This window comes from Seriola lalandi, unplaced genomic scaffold (assembly GCF_002814215.2).
Source record: "Seriola lalandi dorsalis isolate HSWRI2012SDOR001 ecotype SW California unplaced genomic scaffold, Sedor1 jcf7180002054549, whole genome shotgun sequence".
Taxonomy (NCBI): Eukaryota; Metazoa; Chordata; class Actinopteri; order Carangiformes; family Carangidae; genus Seriola; species Seriola lalandi.
This window is the reverse complement of record NW_019525102.1, coordinates 355,700-369,220: the sequence shown is the minus strand read 5'-3', so window position 1 is coordinate 369,220 and position 13,521 is coordinate 355,700. Positions and strand designations below refer to the sequence as shown.

General features: G+C 43.0%; 1 protein-coding gene across 1 annotated transcript in view; it reads right to left on the bottom strand.

Annotated features, from left to right (window-relative positions):
* The window catches only part of arhgef40 (Rho guanine nucleotide exchange factor (GEF) 40), a 39,979-nt gene that overhangs the window by 9,581 nt on the left and 16,877 nt on the right, over positions 1-13,521 (bottom strand). The window contains exons 11-23 of the mRNA XM_023415405.2: positions 13,306-13,422; positions 12,247-12,345; positions 11,942-12,093; positions 10,918-11,056; positions 10,608-10,727; positions 9,178-9,369; positions 8,537-9,061; positions 7,330-7,736; positions 6,620-6,869; positions 5,724-5,813; positions 3,422-3,628; positions 1,246-1,425; positions 719-899 (exon numbers count right to left, since the gene is read on the bottom strand). Of these exons, the coding sequence (XP_023271173.1) occupies positions 719-899; positions 1,246-1,425; positions 3,422-3,628; positions 5,724-5,813; positions 6,620-6,869; positions 7,330-7,736; positions 8,537-9,061; positions 9,178-9,369; positions 10,608-10,727; positions 10,918-11,056; positions 11,942-12,093; positions 12,247-12,345; positions 13,306-13,422 (2,659 nt within the window). The remainder of the gene's footprint in view (positions 1-718; positions 900-1,245; positions 1,426-3,421; positions 3,629-5,723; positions 5,814-6,619; positions 6,870-7,329; positions 7,737-8,536; positions 9,062-9,177; positions 9,370-10,607; positions 10,728-10,917; positions 11,057-11,941; positions 12,094-12,246; positions 12,346-13,305; positions 13,423-13,521) is intronic.

Genomic DNA, 13,521 nt, shown 5'->3' with positions numbered 1-13,521 from the left:
TCACAGTATTAATATAGAAGCTAAAGCTGCTTTATAATCAAACAACACATGGACATCTACCTTTATATAATATGGGACCTTTAAAGAGCAGGCCATTCATGTAACACTGTCAATTCATGACGGACAGAAAGATTAAAATCAATGCAGACGATCCAGGGAAATATTTCTTTCTTGTCAAAACTTGGTGCCTACATTACCCATAATGCAACTCAAACAGTTCAGCGGGAGAGTTCGGTGGTATATAAGTGGCTGCTAATGGCACCCTGAGCCGCTGGGCCTCAAGCGGGGACCAGTGAGGATGTTTGGACAGCTGTAGCTCAGGAGGTAGAGCGGGTCGTCCACCAATCAGAAGATCAGTGGTTCGATTCCCGGCTCCTCCAGTCTACATGTGGAAGTGTCCTTGGGCAGGATGTTAAACCGCAAACTGCCCCCGATGTATTGTGAGTGTGTGTGATAGAAAAGTGCTTAATGTATAGAAAAAATCTCCGTGTGAATGTGGCTTCTAGTGTAAAGCACTCCGAGTGACAAAGTGCAGTCCATTTACGTCACTTATTTATCAGGCTTTCACAAGCTTCTTTCACATATGCAGCAGTATTCTCCTAATCTGTGCACTTTCCCCTTCATATTCTGTGCCACACATGTAAAATTGTGAAAACACCACTCGTCTGGAGAGAGTGTAGTTGAGTTGAGGCCTCTGGAGTCGAAGGTCGTACGGTACCTGTGTTGTTGATGGCATGTGTCCACAGCAGATGAGCAATGTCATGAGTCCAGGCCTGCTTGCCCTCCCTGTCCTTCGCTTGCAGCGTGATGCAGTCTTTGGTTCGCGGAGCCTGACGGACCCAAAGTTCAAACTTGAGTCCGTCCTCGCCGACGCTCTGAGTCAGACCCATCTCACCTGTCTGCAGGGAGAAAACACGGAGGTGTTAAAGTCAACAAATGAACTGAAACAGAGAAGAAGGAATGGAAGGAAATCTAACTGGAATGCAGAGTGTGCTGCAGAAAAGTCAATTTGAAAGTGAAATAAAGTGATGGGATGAAACACAGAGAGCGTCCCAGTCATCAGTGTTGTCTTTGCAAATGACAGCCAATAACCTCAGACTCACTTTGTCTACATTTGTTTTCAGTTTAATCAAAGCAGAAAGTGAAAACCCTTCAAACAGAGAGAGAGAGAGAGAGAGAGAGAGAGAATGAAAATTGGAGAAGATTATGCGAGGCGGTGTGTGTTGGTGTGTGAGGGCTGTGCACCTTGATGCTGTGTTTGTAGCTGTAGGCGATGCGTCCTGAGCCGGTGCTCTTCTGTTTGGTGAAGATGACGACGTGCTGGTAGAGGAACACGTTCCTCACACCTGCCCGCTTCCTGCGGGCTCCCCCGCACACCGTCAGCTCACCCTGCCGCACCAGCTCGCCACGCTCCGCCACGGGGATCTAACATCACACATTATACACACACACACACACACACACACATTAGGATGCACTTATCGTGGCCTTAGGCTCAGGCTCTAGGCCTTCATCTGCATTTCCATCTCAATTTCTATCTTAAGAGGCCATTTATCCTTGAACTGAGTTAAAACCATGTTTGTTTGTTTTTTGCCAGTGGCTTGAGTAATTTCACTTGTTTCCAATTCTGGTTCATTAATTAAACTGAAAAAAGTAACAATATGTTGGAAAGAAACGCAGATTGTAATGAACAACAACAGGTGAAATAATGTAAGACCAGACGTGCAGAAAAGAAAAACATTTTAAAGGGCCAGTAAGTGGTTTTGCTCTGTAACAACTGTTACACATTTGACGGTCCTCCACAGGGTTGCTGACACTTTTATTAACCGACACGAGCTGTAATAGTTTTTTTTTTTGTTTGTTTTGGAACAAAATCTCAAACCCTCCTTCCTTCACCTACTCAAATTTTCAGTCTGGAGTTGCGAGACATTTTCAGTTACAAAGACTGAAAAGCTTTATTCTCAGTTCAATAAAAGATAGGACAAAGGAGTATTATTATGACAGTGCCTTGCGTGGTGACATATTCCCTCTTCACAAGGATGCTTCTTTCTGCTGGATCTTTGCTCTAATTGGCCGGCTGACTCATGCCTTTTGTAAAAATGTGACTTTATTGTTCACGTCAATTACAGGGCGAAGACTTTGCTGCGCTGTTTGCGACTCCTACCAGAGGCAGAGAGAGGTTGATAAAAGTCATAGGTTATGTAATGCTCCTTAAAGATGCAATGCTAGACGTACAAACAAACAGCAAACAGGTCGGCAAACATTTGCTCCAGAGTAACCGCTCCGGCAATGAAATTAAAAGGGCCGATAATTTACCGGCAAGTGGTGACACGGAACTTTATTTTTAAACCTCTAGAGATGTGTGGGTCATGATATAAGTGATGCTTCACGCATATTATGAACACCCACACCCACACCCACCCATAAGCACACACACACACACACACACACACACGCCTGCACTTATAGGCATTTTACTTGGAGAGCTGTTGCAGCGTGATTTGAAGTAGCTCAATAGTGTTTGTGCTGCCGTAATCTCTCCCTTCGCTCGAAAGGGGGAGGAGAGGAAAGTTGTGTGGCTGTGTGTGTGTGTGTGTGTGTTCGTGCGTGTGTGTGTGTGTGTGTGTGTGTGTGTGTGTGTGTGTGTGGGAGTTGAACATTTGTCTCTCACGACCAGCTCTGAGTGATACTGCTGTGTCAGAGGAGCACAATATGGGGCAAGTAGATACTGTGTTCCCTGACATTGTTTGATAAAGGTTAAAGCTGTTTTTTTCAAATCCACATTTAACTGGTACGAAAGTGTTTCTTTGTAGTGGTCTGTCTGAGGAAACGCCTTCTTTCCTCCCACTTCTTCCTCCCTTTGTACGCTACTCTCCTCTATCTGTGATGTGAGCGTGATAAAAGAACACTTCACTGTCTTCAGTTCAAGTCTTCATTGACAAAGACACAGGATTTTATGGAGCACAAATGTTTACACCTACAGTATTTTCCCCTGGATTTTGTGTGTGAACACACCCCAGAAGTTGTTGTTTCCTAATGACAATTAGGAACACTGACAATGAACACTGTGTTGAAATGGTCAAGCCTCATAACATCTTCCAGTAGTTGGAAAAATTGGAGGAAATGCAAATGAGGTTGTGATTATGCGCTTCCACATAATTCCTTTGAAGTACATTTAAAATGTGGTTAACCTAAAGAGTATTTGTACTATTTTATATTCAAAATAAATACCGTTACATCCCCTTCTTGAAAAAAGTAAAACCTGTAAATAATGAGCCGTAGATAAAAGGTGCAACAGTGATAACGATTTCATGTCTTCCACCGGCCTGACCTCATCGAGATGACTTAGTTTCCCTCTAAGAAAAGAAAGTGGGACTTGATTCACAGTTGCAGAGTCATAAACTGGGACAGGCATTCTCACCGGACATCCGGCGATGAGGTCACTGGCCCTGAGGTCCTCGCCGTGCCGCTGGGCGTGTCTCAGGGTGGAGAGGGCGGAGTCGGAGGCGGGGTTTAACCCTCCCAGCTCCTCCACGGCCTCGCAGTACTGCTCCAGTCGCTGAGTGGGAGCCTGGAGACAGTGAGGGAAGGACAGAGGGGAGAGGGGGGAGGCTGCGGGGAGTTTGGACTGCGGGAAGAGGGGAGATGCGAAAGAAGGAAGAGGAGATATGTTAGACCTGATCTCCGTTTACTGTCGTCTCCAGTCTCCACACCTGTCAGTATAATGCGATACAATTCCACAGCAGCACAAACTGCAGCCTCCAAAGCAACCAGACAGTTGGAACCTAATAAACCGCCAACTGACCCTCGAATTATCCCACAATGCAACATAAGAAAGTAGTGTACAAGCTATCGTCACTGGTCAAGATTTATTAACCATCATGCATTGCACAGATGGACAAAAAAAAGCCATCAGACACACAATGTAGGTGTGTTGACAAGTGAAAACAAACAAAAATAAATGTGTAAAAACAAAAAAAATAAATCACAGAAAAAAGGATTATTATTGATTTTTACTTTCATACACTATATATAAGTTTAATGTGTATTATTCTACTGTATGACAGAGATTAGAAATGACATTACTTACACAAAATAACAATTATCTTGATATTTAACAACACAAATAACAATCAAACTTACATTATATGGTTTATAGTCATGTAAACTATCTAAAATACAGTATGACATCAGAGACCAACCTGTGACTTCTTTATATAAGTGTGTTTAAAAAGTACATTCATAAGTGATGAATAATGAGCTGTTGGTGAAAATGTACAATAACTAAATAGATTTTTTTATGTTAAGCTAATTGTGATAAATAGATACTTGATAATTATTCTTCAGCGTTTAGCTCAAATGTTCTTCCTCTGGGTTTCCTCTAATCACAGAAACCATGTGAAAGTAGCCATGTGCGCTGTTCCTGTACTCATCGTCACGACGATCATCACCACCTCAGCCAAGTGTGATCGCCATCATCATTTAGCCTGAGCACCACCTTTGCATCCATCACCATCGTGATAACCATAAACCCACCTTGCAGCCATAATCCACAGCGAGCTCAAGCTGTTTGGAAGCCGCTGCGGCACCGTGAGCCCACACTGCCTCCTGGTGGTGATATGTTAGAAATGCTCCTTTTTGAGCCTCACAAATCTTAAGCACTGTGATATCTCCTTGTAAAGTCCTCTCAGTGATCTCATGATGGTGTCGATATATTAGTTTTAGTTAATTGTAGCTTACAAGCTCAAATTACTCTCTCCATAATCCGCCTTTAATTGGCTCTTCTAGTATATATTAAACATGTAATTAGCTTTACTGTATACAGCTCATTTTTAATTGCTGCCACTGTTGAGTAAAGCAACTTTAATTGGTTTGTGCTTGTGATGTGTTTTTTTTTTTTTTACTCATAATGATGATCTCACACTGTCGTTTAACAGATTTTCTGAAAAAGACAATAACCAAATCAAAATTTTATGACCCTGATGAGATTAATATTATGTGTATGGATTCAGGAATGTGCGACCATCAGTGGGAAAAATGGGCACTTTTCTCTAATTGAAATGATGTTTTCTTACACTTAAAAAATAACTGGTTAAACTCCTCATATTGAAACTCTTCTCCTGAAATGTCTGTAGACACAAGAAGCCGATGTCTTAGAGATTCAGGGGCTTAAAGTTCCCCTGCAGACATGTTTGAAACAGGAAAAAAATACTCTGCTATGATTAATATTTTGTTTAATGTGGTTTTCCCACATAAATCTACGTTTAACTCCTCATTGAGAGATTCCCAATCCCCCCACCACCGCTGCTTGTGCTAAGTCGTGCGGTGAAAGAGCAGTGCGCATCAAGATGGTTAGCGTAGGAAACATCAGAGAGACTCAGTCACATGTTTTAAGCCTCAGTCAGACCCAGACTCAGATGAGGTTGTTGGAAGTTGTTAGCTTGTATCTGGCAGTGGCTGATACAGTGTTAGTGGTTGTGCTAATGCAAACTTTCGCTCTCTGTACTGACAAGGTTTCAGGTTTATTTTGCCCGACCCCTCGTAACCGCAAGTTGACAGGATCGGTTCCTTAGGTTTATGGCTGTCTGAATCCGTTTATATGAGACCGTCGCTGGTTCACTGCAGTTACAAGGTGGAAATACTCAGTCATGGCGTTGACTGCCTGTTTCGCTCATGATATGTCTTGTATTATAATTAGACAGCAGAGACATGATGAATCCTACCTTAAAGAAGTCGGCAGCCTGCGTGACCAGTGGAGAGTCCAGTTCTGGTTTAGCCCTGATGTAGTGGGAGTACTGCAGAAACTGCTCCCGCTGTGGTGAAAAAAGAAATATAAACATAGTGGTTTTGGTTTTGAATATAAAAAAAAAAAAATCTATATATATTTTAATTCCCTTGAATTTTTCTCCTTCTTATTTCCCTGTTCTGTTAAAAGAAAATAAGAACCTGTACCACGCAAGCGATCCAACTAGTACCAAGTCCTCTGACACACAGGAAGTGATTATTTTTTCCTCTAACAAAAGATATATTTAGATATGTTAATCTTTTTATTGTTCAGCAGTAAATGCAAAACTTTCATCTTTCATTACTCGCCTCAAACTCTCAGAAAATCTAATTTCAAACATCTCTTCATAAAAGAACAATAAGGTCCTTAACAAAGTTAATACTGTGTCACTGGAAATAGCTTTTCAAAGTAAAACTACATTTTTCAACGACGTGAGTCTTATTTTTGCATTTTTGGTCCTCCTTGCTAAAAAGTCGTACATTCAGATGTTAAAAACGCTCTGTGTAGTACATCAGTGGTTTCCAACCTGGGGGTCAGGACCACCAAGAGGGACCTGAGGATAAATCTGAAGGGCAACGTGATTCTGAATGCTATAGGGAATAAGAAAAATGTTTTTTTCTTTATCCTTTCTTTCATTTCTTGTTAAATATTGGATAATTATATGTCCTCAGGCCAATACATTTTTTCACATGAATAATCAGAGAAGGGGAAATCAATCTTTCGTGGACCTGCTCACATGAGGGGCCTCTGCGGCTAAAATCATTTCTACATGCATTTAAAAACAATGTATTTTCCCTTGCATTTCACCCTTCATTCCTGGATTTACATACTTACATATTTGCTGAAGCAGTCCTGTTGCAACAAGCTCTGCACAAGAGCACCCTCCATGGCAGGGAGAAGGTTCTGCGAGTGAAAGGAGCTGAGGCTGGCCCAGCTGGGGAAGAGGGTGTCGGCCTTCCCCCTGATGGAGGCTGGGGTGTCTAAGAGCTCCAGCAAAGGGAGGTATGTCTCTTCTACCCCTTTAAGCACAGCCACATACTGCCGCTCTGAACTCAGCATCCTGCACCACAGCAGGTAGAGCTTACTGAGAAACGAGGAGATGAGGAGGAGAGGGGGAAAAAAAATGGAATGAGTACATTTGCAAAAGAGAAACAAATGTGGGAGTAAGAGGAGAAGTGGGAGGGAAGAGGAGGTGGGAGTGAAGACAGCAGTAAGCAATGGACAGAGATCAAACAGTTCATAATGATAAAATTATCTAAGATTGCATGCTGACTGATAAAATCGTTCTCAAACCGACTTCAGTTGTGCTTAAATTATCCATAAAAGGATGAATCACTTCTCCCTTTCGTCTCAGCCTGGCCTTCTCCTAATGCAATTGATAATGTTGGTCTTGTTTTTATAGATCAGAGCCAACTCGGACTTTCTCCTGCTCATTTTCTCACACACAAGCTCCCGACAGAAGAATACACACAAAGGTGTCGCGCTTTAACAAAAAAGTGTTTGAACGAAAGAGAAAAGAGGAAAAAAATGATGCAAAAACAAACCTCTGGGCAGTTGAACCGGCTCTGTCTGTGCCCGTCTCCCTCTCGGTCCTCCCCAGCAGCACGTGTTGCCGTGGCGACCCCGTGTGGTCCACCACCTCCTTGCTGCTGACTTCCACTCCTCGAATCAACACCCCTCCTCCACTTCCTCCTCCTCCTCCTCCTCCTCCTCCTCCCGCAGGAGCACTGCCCCATCCAGGGATAGCTGCAGCCATGCTAGTAGCGATAACCGGGTCAGCTACCGCCCGCCTCCCCAGCCAGGACATGGGGGAGTGACGGCTCACCCCGCCCACTGGAGACTCGGCAGGTTTGGGGGTGGCCGTGCCTCTGCGGGGGGCCAGGAGAGCCTGCAGGTCGAAGCTTGGGTGGCGCTTTCTGGGGGGCTTGGGAGGGAGCGGGGCCTCTGTGGGCTGAAAGGAGACGGATGTTAACATGAGATTAGCGACATTAGCGGAATAAGGTTTAACCAATATTGTGTTTTTTGTGTTATTTTATATCATATTTAACATAGATGTATATTATGAAAGTCAATAGAGAAACTTCATGGAAAAAAAAGATCCAGACAGGAATGTTCATCTTAACATTGTTGCAAAAATCATTCAAAATCCAATATCACCATTAAGTATTTCTGCTCATTAAATGTAGCACTGCCCTCAAAGTTGCCCGTATTTCAGTTAAATCAAAATGCAAACACTTATTATAAAACAAGAACGCATCATGAGAAACATTTAGCCTCTTTCTGTAATTGTTATGCGGTGATGCAAGTGAAATCGAGGACGTTGACAGCAAATTGAAAAAGCAAGTTTGAGATGTTGACCAGATGCACAAGACTGTCTTTGTTATGTTTTGTTTTGTTTTCAAGTTACGAGACAGTGTTTTAAAAACTCGGCTAACTTCCTGAGAGAATTGCTTTAGTAGTCCCATGGTGGTTTTAAATCTAGATGCTAAATTTGAACAAAGACAAAAACAGTTCTGAAGGTTTTGGATTCGATTAATCAAATTCAGAGACAGTGGATAACAATATAAAACTACAGTCTAAGAATACTGGATGAAACCATGTTGGACATACTGTCAATTGAAAAAAGTCAGTGTAATATTTAGCATCAGATATATTTGCCTGGTTATTAAAACAAACAGGAATTACTAAAGAATAGAAAAGAGCAAAATATATCACAGCAATAAAAACAGAAATGAAACTAAATCAACTCACGCTCTTCTTTGCAGGATTCAGGAGGTTCTGCAGGAACTTCCCTCCTCCAGCTCCTCCTGCTCCTCCTCCACTTCCTCCCCCTGCTCCATCTTTCTTATTCCCTTTCTCCTCTCCTATCTTCAGTGTGGAGCAGGTCTGCGGCCTGAACAGCGATGCCAGGGATCCCCAGGACTGCAGCCCCCCCTCACTTCCTCCGGCTCCCAGCCCCCAGTCGCCCTCTCCCTCAGGACCCATCAGGTCCCACAGGCTGCTTGCCGAGGGCATCTTGGGCTTCCCCTGGCCCTGATTCTGGCTCCTGTCAGACTGGAGGAACCGGGGTTTGACCTGCGCTACTGTCCTCTGGTAGCGCTCTACTGTGTGGGTCCAGAGGTCCAGGAGCGCCCCGCCACCAAGCTCTATAGCTAATGACCGGGCGTCCTGGAAACGTGACGGGGGGATGGGAGGGAGGGAGGCCAGAGGGCAGGTGGAAGAAGAGGAAGACAGGGAGGAGGAGGTGGAGGAAACTGCATCACACCACTGGGTGGCCTGCACAGGAGACAGAAAGGAAAGGTGAATCTGATTTGCCCTTAGGAAGATTTGAAACCATTAATGTGTGTTCATGACTTCCTGTGTGTTTAACAGTCTTCCTGTGGCTGAGCTACCTCAGTCAGCGTGGACAGCAGCCTCTGTGTGTTGTCCAGCGTGGTCCAGCAGTCAGACAGACAGTGGGACATGTCTCTCAGCTTCTCCCTCACTGGAGGAAGTCGGATCTGCACTTGGCTCAGGCCTGCCCAGTCCAGCTCGCACCAGCCCTCCAAGTCATTGAGCACTGACAGAGTCTCACTGTGCAGCTCCTAAAGGATTCAGGAAGATCCACTGTGACGTCTGTGCCCCGGAAAAAACCCTCAAGTGTTTACTGTGGAGGCTTGACAAGATAAACTCTGGGAACTCATGACTGGAATAATGGTAACTGTCTCTTTTGCATTTGCCTGCATCCACAAGAATGACACAAATATACTGTACCACTGTGGGCTCAAAACACATCTGTTTACATTTTAAACTTTTAGTTATTGACTCCTCAAGTCTTTCAGTAAGTAACATGTGTGGCTCAAGGGTTCTGCATGGATTCAAAATCTTTGAGTGGTTTTTAACAAGAACCATTTCCCACAAGCCCGAAACTTTTGTGGGTCGAACATACCCAGCTTGACAGCAGCTGTGGCTAACAATAGAGGTCGAAACACGATTACTGTTTGTTTAGACTGTTTGTTTAGATCACTGTTAGAAAGTTAGTGTGCATCACAGAGTGCTGGTGGAGGAAACAGAAGGAAATTCATCTAAAGAAATTAAATGAGACACTGCACTGAACAGCGGCTAGTGCAGCAACTAGTAGCACAGCAGCTAATTCAGCAGCTAGCGCAGCAGCTACTACGGCGGCTAGCACAGCAGTTGACACCAGGACTTTGGCTCTGTATTAAGGATAGTTAAGGATGCAAGAAAAGTAAATGAACTGTTACCAAAACCATTTTTAAAGTCTTTATAGGTAAAATTGCTAAACAGCAGCCACGTTAGCCATAAGTGTTAATTACAGATTAATGGAAAATGCTACAAAGTATAGCGTGTGTGTCAGCAAAGTGACCCAGTAGTATCCGATACACACCAATATCCATCTCTAAATTAGTCATACCCAACATGCTAACATGCTAACGTTAGCCACCACGAAACGAAACAGTGTATACGAATTCAACAATTTATTTGTAAGAGAAATAAGTTTCATTTCTTATTTTAATTGTTGCATATTTTAACTTAAGCCTCTATGTTGAGGAAGTTTATGTGATTATAAAAATTGTTAAAATTATTCTGATGGCATCAGTTTGTGTTTGTAGAGATAATCCTGTTGAGTGTCTCCATATCATTCTTGATACTACCACCACATGGCGCCAGAGTAGGGAGTTAACATGAAAATAATTATTATACAGATATTTTGATTATACTGTTTGTTTGTTTTTTTGTGTGTACAAATATACAACATGCAAACATGTGCGTTCCATGGGTTTTAACAAATTCTGTACCAAAAAAACGAGGAGTCACTCACATTTGCTGTTTCCCTGAAGGTCTTGAACTTCTGCTGCTTGAGGGAGAGTCTGCTGAGGGAGAGAGGAGGGTCCTTGTAATTGTCCAGCTGTGACTGGACTTGCTCAATCTCCTTATCACACTGTGAAATAAAGTCACAGAGGGAGAGAGAGAGAGAGAGGGTGAAAGGAGGACACAACACATTTTACTGTACATGGGGGACAGAGAGAGAGATGAGGGGCGTGAAGCTTGGCAATAAGAAATAGGGGGAATATCCCAGAGTTTGGCGAGGTACGAGTGAGCAACGATCATCTTCTTCCTCCCTCACACACCTTTTCCAGTTTGTCCACCAGCCGCGCCAGTCGTCCCAGAGCTTCCAGGTCGCGACCTCTCTGGTTGGACTCTCGGACGAGCCGATGGAGGGCGTCATCCACGCTGTCGTAGAGTTTCGAGGTCGCAGTGAGGGCCGCTCTGAGAGGACAGAAGACAAATGTTACCAGGAAATCACTGAGGAAGAAGAGAGAAATGTTTCTTTTTTAAAATTTTTATTTAAATTGCATGATGTCAGCCAAAAAACACTGGTAGAAAAGATGTAATTATGGAAAACAAAAAAAGGCTGCAGACCAACTGTCAGGCAACAAAAAAAAAACAAGGAATCAAATCAGCAATAAGACTATGCTTGTACAGACCGAGCCAAAACTCATTACTGGATAGGAACAGCTACAAATACAACAGTCTTTAGATCATCTTTAAGCTGCAGTCAGGCTCAAACAAACAAGCTCCATCGCTCTGTCCTCTGTTTGATGTTCAGCTTTTTTCTTCCTTTTTTTTGGCTAAAAGCAAACAACTTTGTTTTCGTGATGAGGAATATTTTTAACCTATAGCTCATCTTGACAAAATAATCCTTCAATCAAACACAAAGACTTGTGAGGAGAAAGGACCTGCACATCCCTCCTCTGCCCCTAGAGACCGAGCTGCTTGTGTAAGGTGGTTTCTGCATGTCTGCCTAATTACTGTTGTTCTGTACATCATGGCGTCTTCATATCTAAAATAGTCCAACTTCAATAGGCCTGTGTGTAATGTACATCCAAGCTGTATTCAGTCTCATTAGCATCATAACATAAAAAAAGCCTATTATTATCCAGGTATATACAAAAGCACGTTGCTGCTAGAAATAATGATTTTGTAGACTTCTGAATATTATTATACAACTTCTTTCACTAGTTTTCATAATATTTATCAATTCCTTATTTGGAGATGTATTCACTGACTGTGGTAATTTCCAGTGACATTCTTCTGATTGAAGTTGGTGGCGATAATATTCCTTGTAGGGTATAAACATTTATTTTCTGGTACCTGCAGTCTGGCGACTTCTGCGCTAGTCCAGATGCACTATTGGTCAACCCTGCGAGCCAGGCCCCGCCCCTCTGCTGCAGTTCAGTTAACCGTTGGTCGGCCAGGACGCTCACCATGAGCTGCCTGTGTTTGTCGATGCACAGAGGAACCGCCTGAAGAAGACCAACATGCTTATTATGTTTCTGTAGAGGTTTAATTACCAAACCACACGCAGCGAAGTTTGTACTTTGCTTCCATCAGACAGGCACATTACATTTTGTATCATCAAATAAGTGTTAAAAAAAAAAAAGAAAAGCAGAAACAACCTTGATGTTGTCTGGCATTGGCTCCGTGTCCATAGACTGCAGTGCCTCTCCCAGCAGTGAGAGGGCGCTCTCACAACGCTCTGTCAGACTCTCCAGGCTCTGAAGGGGGAGAAAAAAGTAGAAGTGGAATCAGTGATTTGAGATTAGCATTCTAGTTATTCAATCAAAGCAGACATAGAGAGGTCATAGAAAGTACAGGGGACAGGAAAACGGTTTAATCTGTTTGGATAAAGCAACATAAACTGTCTGGGAAAAACCCATTAAGAGTCTTTAAATTTCTTTTCTTTTTTTTTTTTCCTTCCTTCCTTGATTTATCCTGCAGCCCCAGTTCATCATCAATCTCTGAAATCACCGACCCCCACCACACAAGCGCTCTTTCCTCTCCAAACTTTGCTTTCTCCCACTCTACACCCTCCCTTTCAGGGGGTAATATTTTAAGTTTGGCGTACACAAAAGAAATACTCAGAACCTACTTAATCGTAAACATCACGACTTTGTCTACATTAACGAGTGTTATCCTTTTTCACATTTTTATCTTTAACTAGCAAAACCAAAATATGATCATCATCGTGAGAGAAATGTGAAATTTCCTCCTGTTGCTTAGATTTTCTCAGTTGGCACTCGAACAACAAGAACTAAAACAGCGAAATCAAACAGATGGCAGATTTTCACACACAACTTGACACTGGTCTAAATTCTCCAGCTCTGATATTTTATATTTAAAGCTACTCTTGAAATCTATGTGTTCATGCAAGACTCGGGCTGCAGCAACTATTCTCAGAGAGAAAGGCTCTGGATGTGATTCATACAAAAAAAACCCAATCTGATTAATTTAGCAAAAGCACAGATATCAGCCGATCTTAAATGCCTCAAGTGATGGTTTCCTCCTGCTCAGTTTCCCAGAGACTTTAACACACACTCGGGTCAGTAAACCTGGCTGCCTCAGCCGAGAGGATCTGCCATGAAAAATAGAAAAATAACTACTGTATGGAGGTTGTAGAATTTTAGGGTGGGGTGGGGTGGGGGTCTACTTCTTTTATTTAAACAGCAGATTCTCACTAGTCTGAAGGCCAGCCAGTCTGAGTGACAGTGGGTGAACTCTCCGTCCATCTGTGTGAGCAGCTGCTGCTTGTCCACAAACTGCTGAAGGACCCCTGTTCCTCGCACCATGTGGATCTGGACAGAGCAGTACAGGATAAGAAAAAATTACAGACAAGGAAATAACACAGTAAGAAAAAATAATGAGAGATAATAGAAAATGAGGCAAAAAAGAAA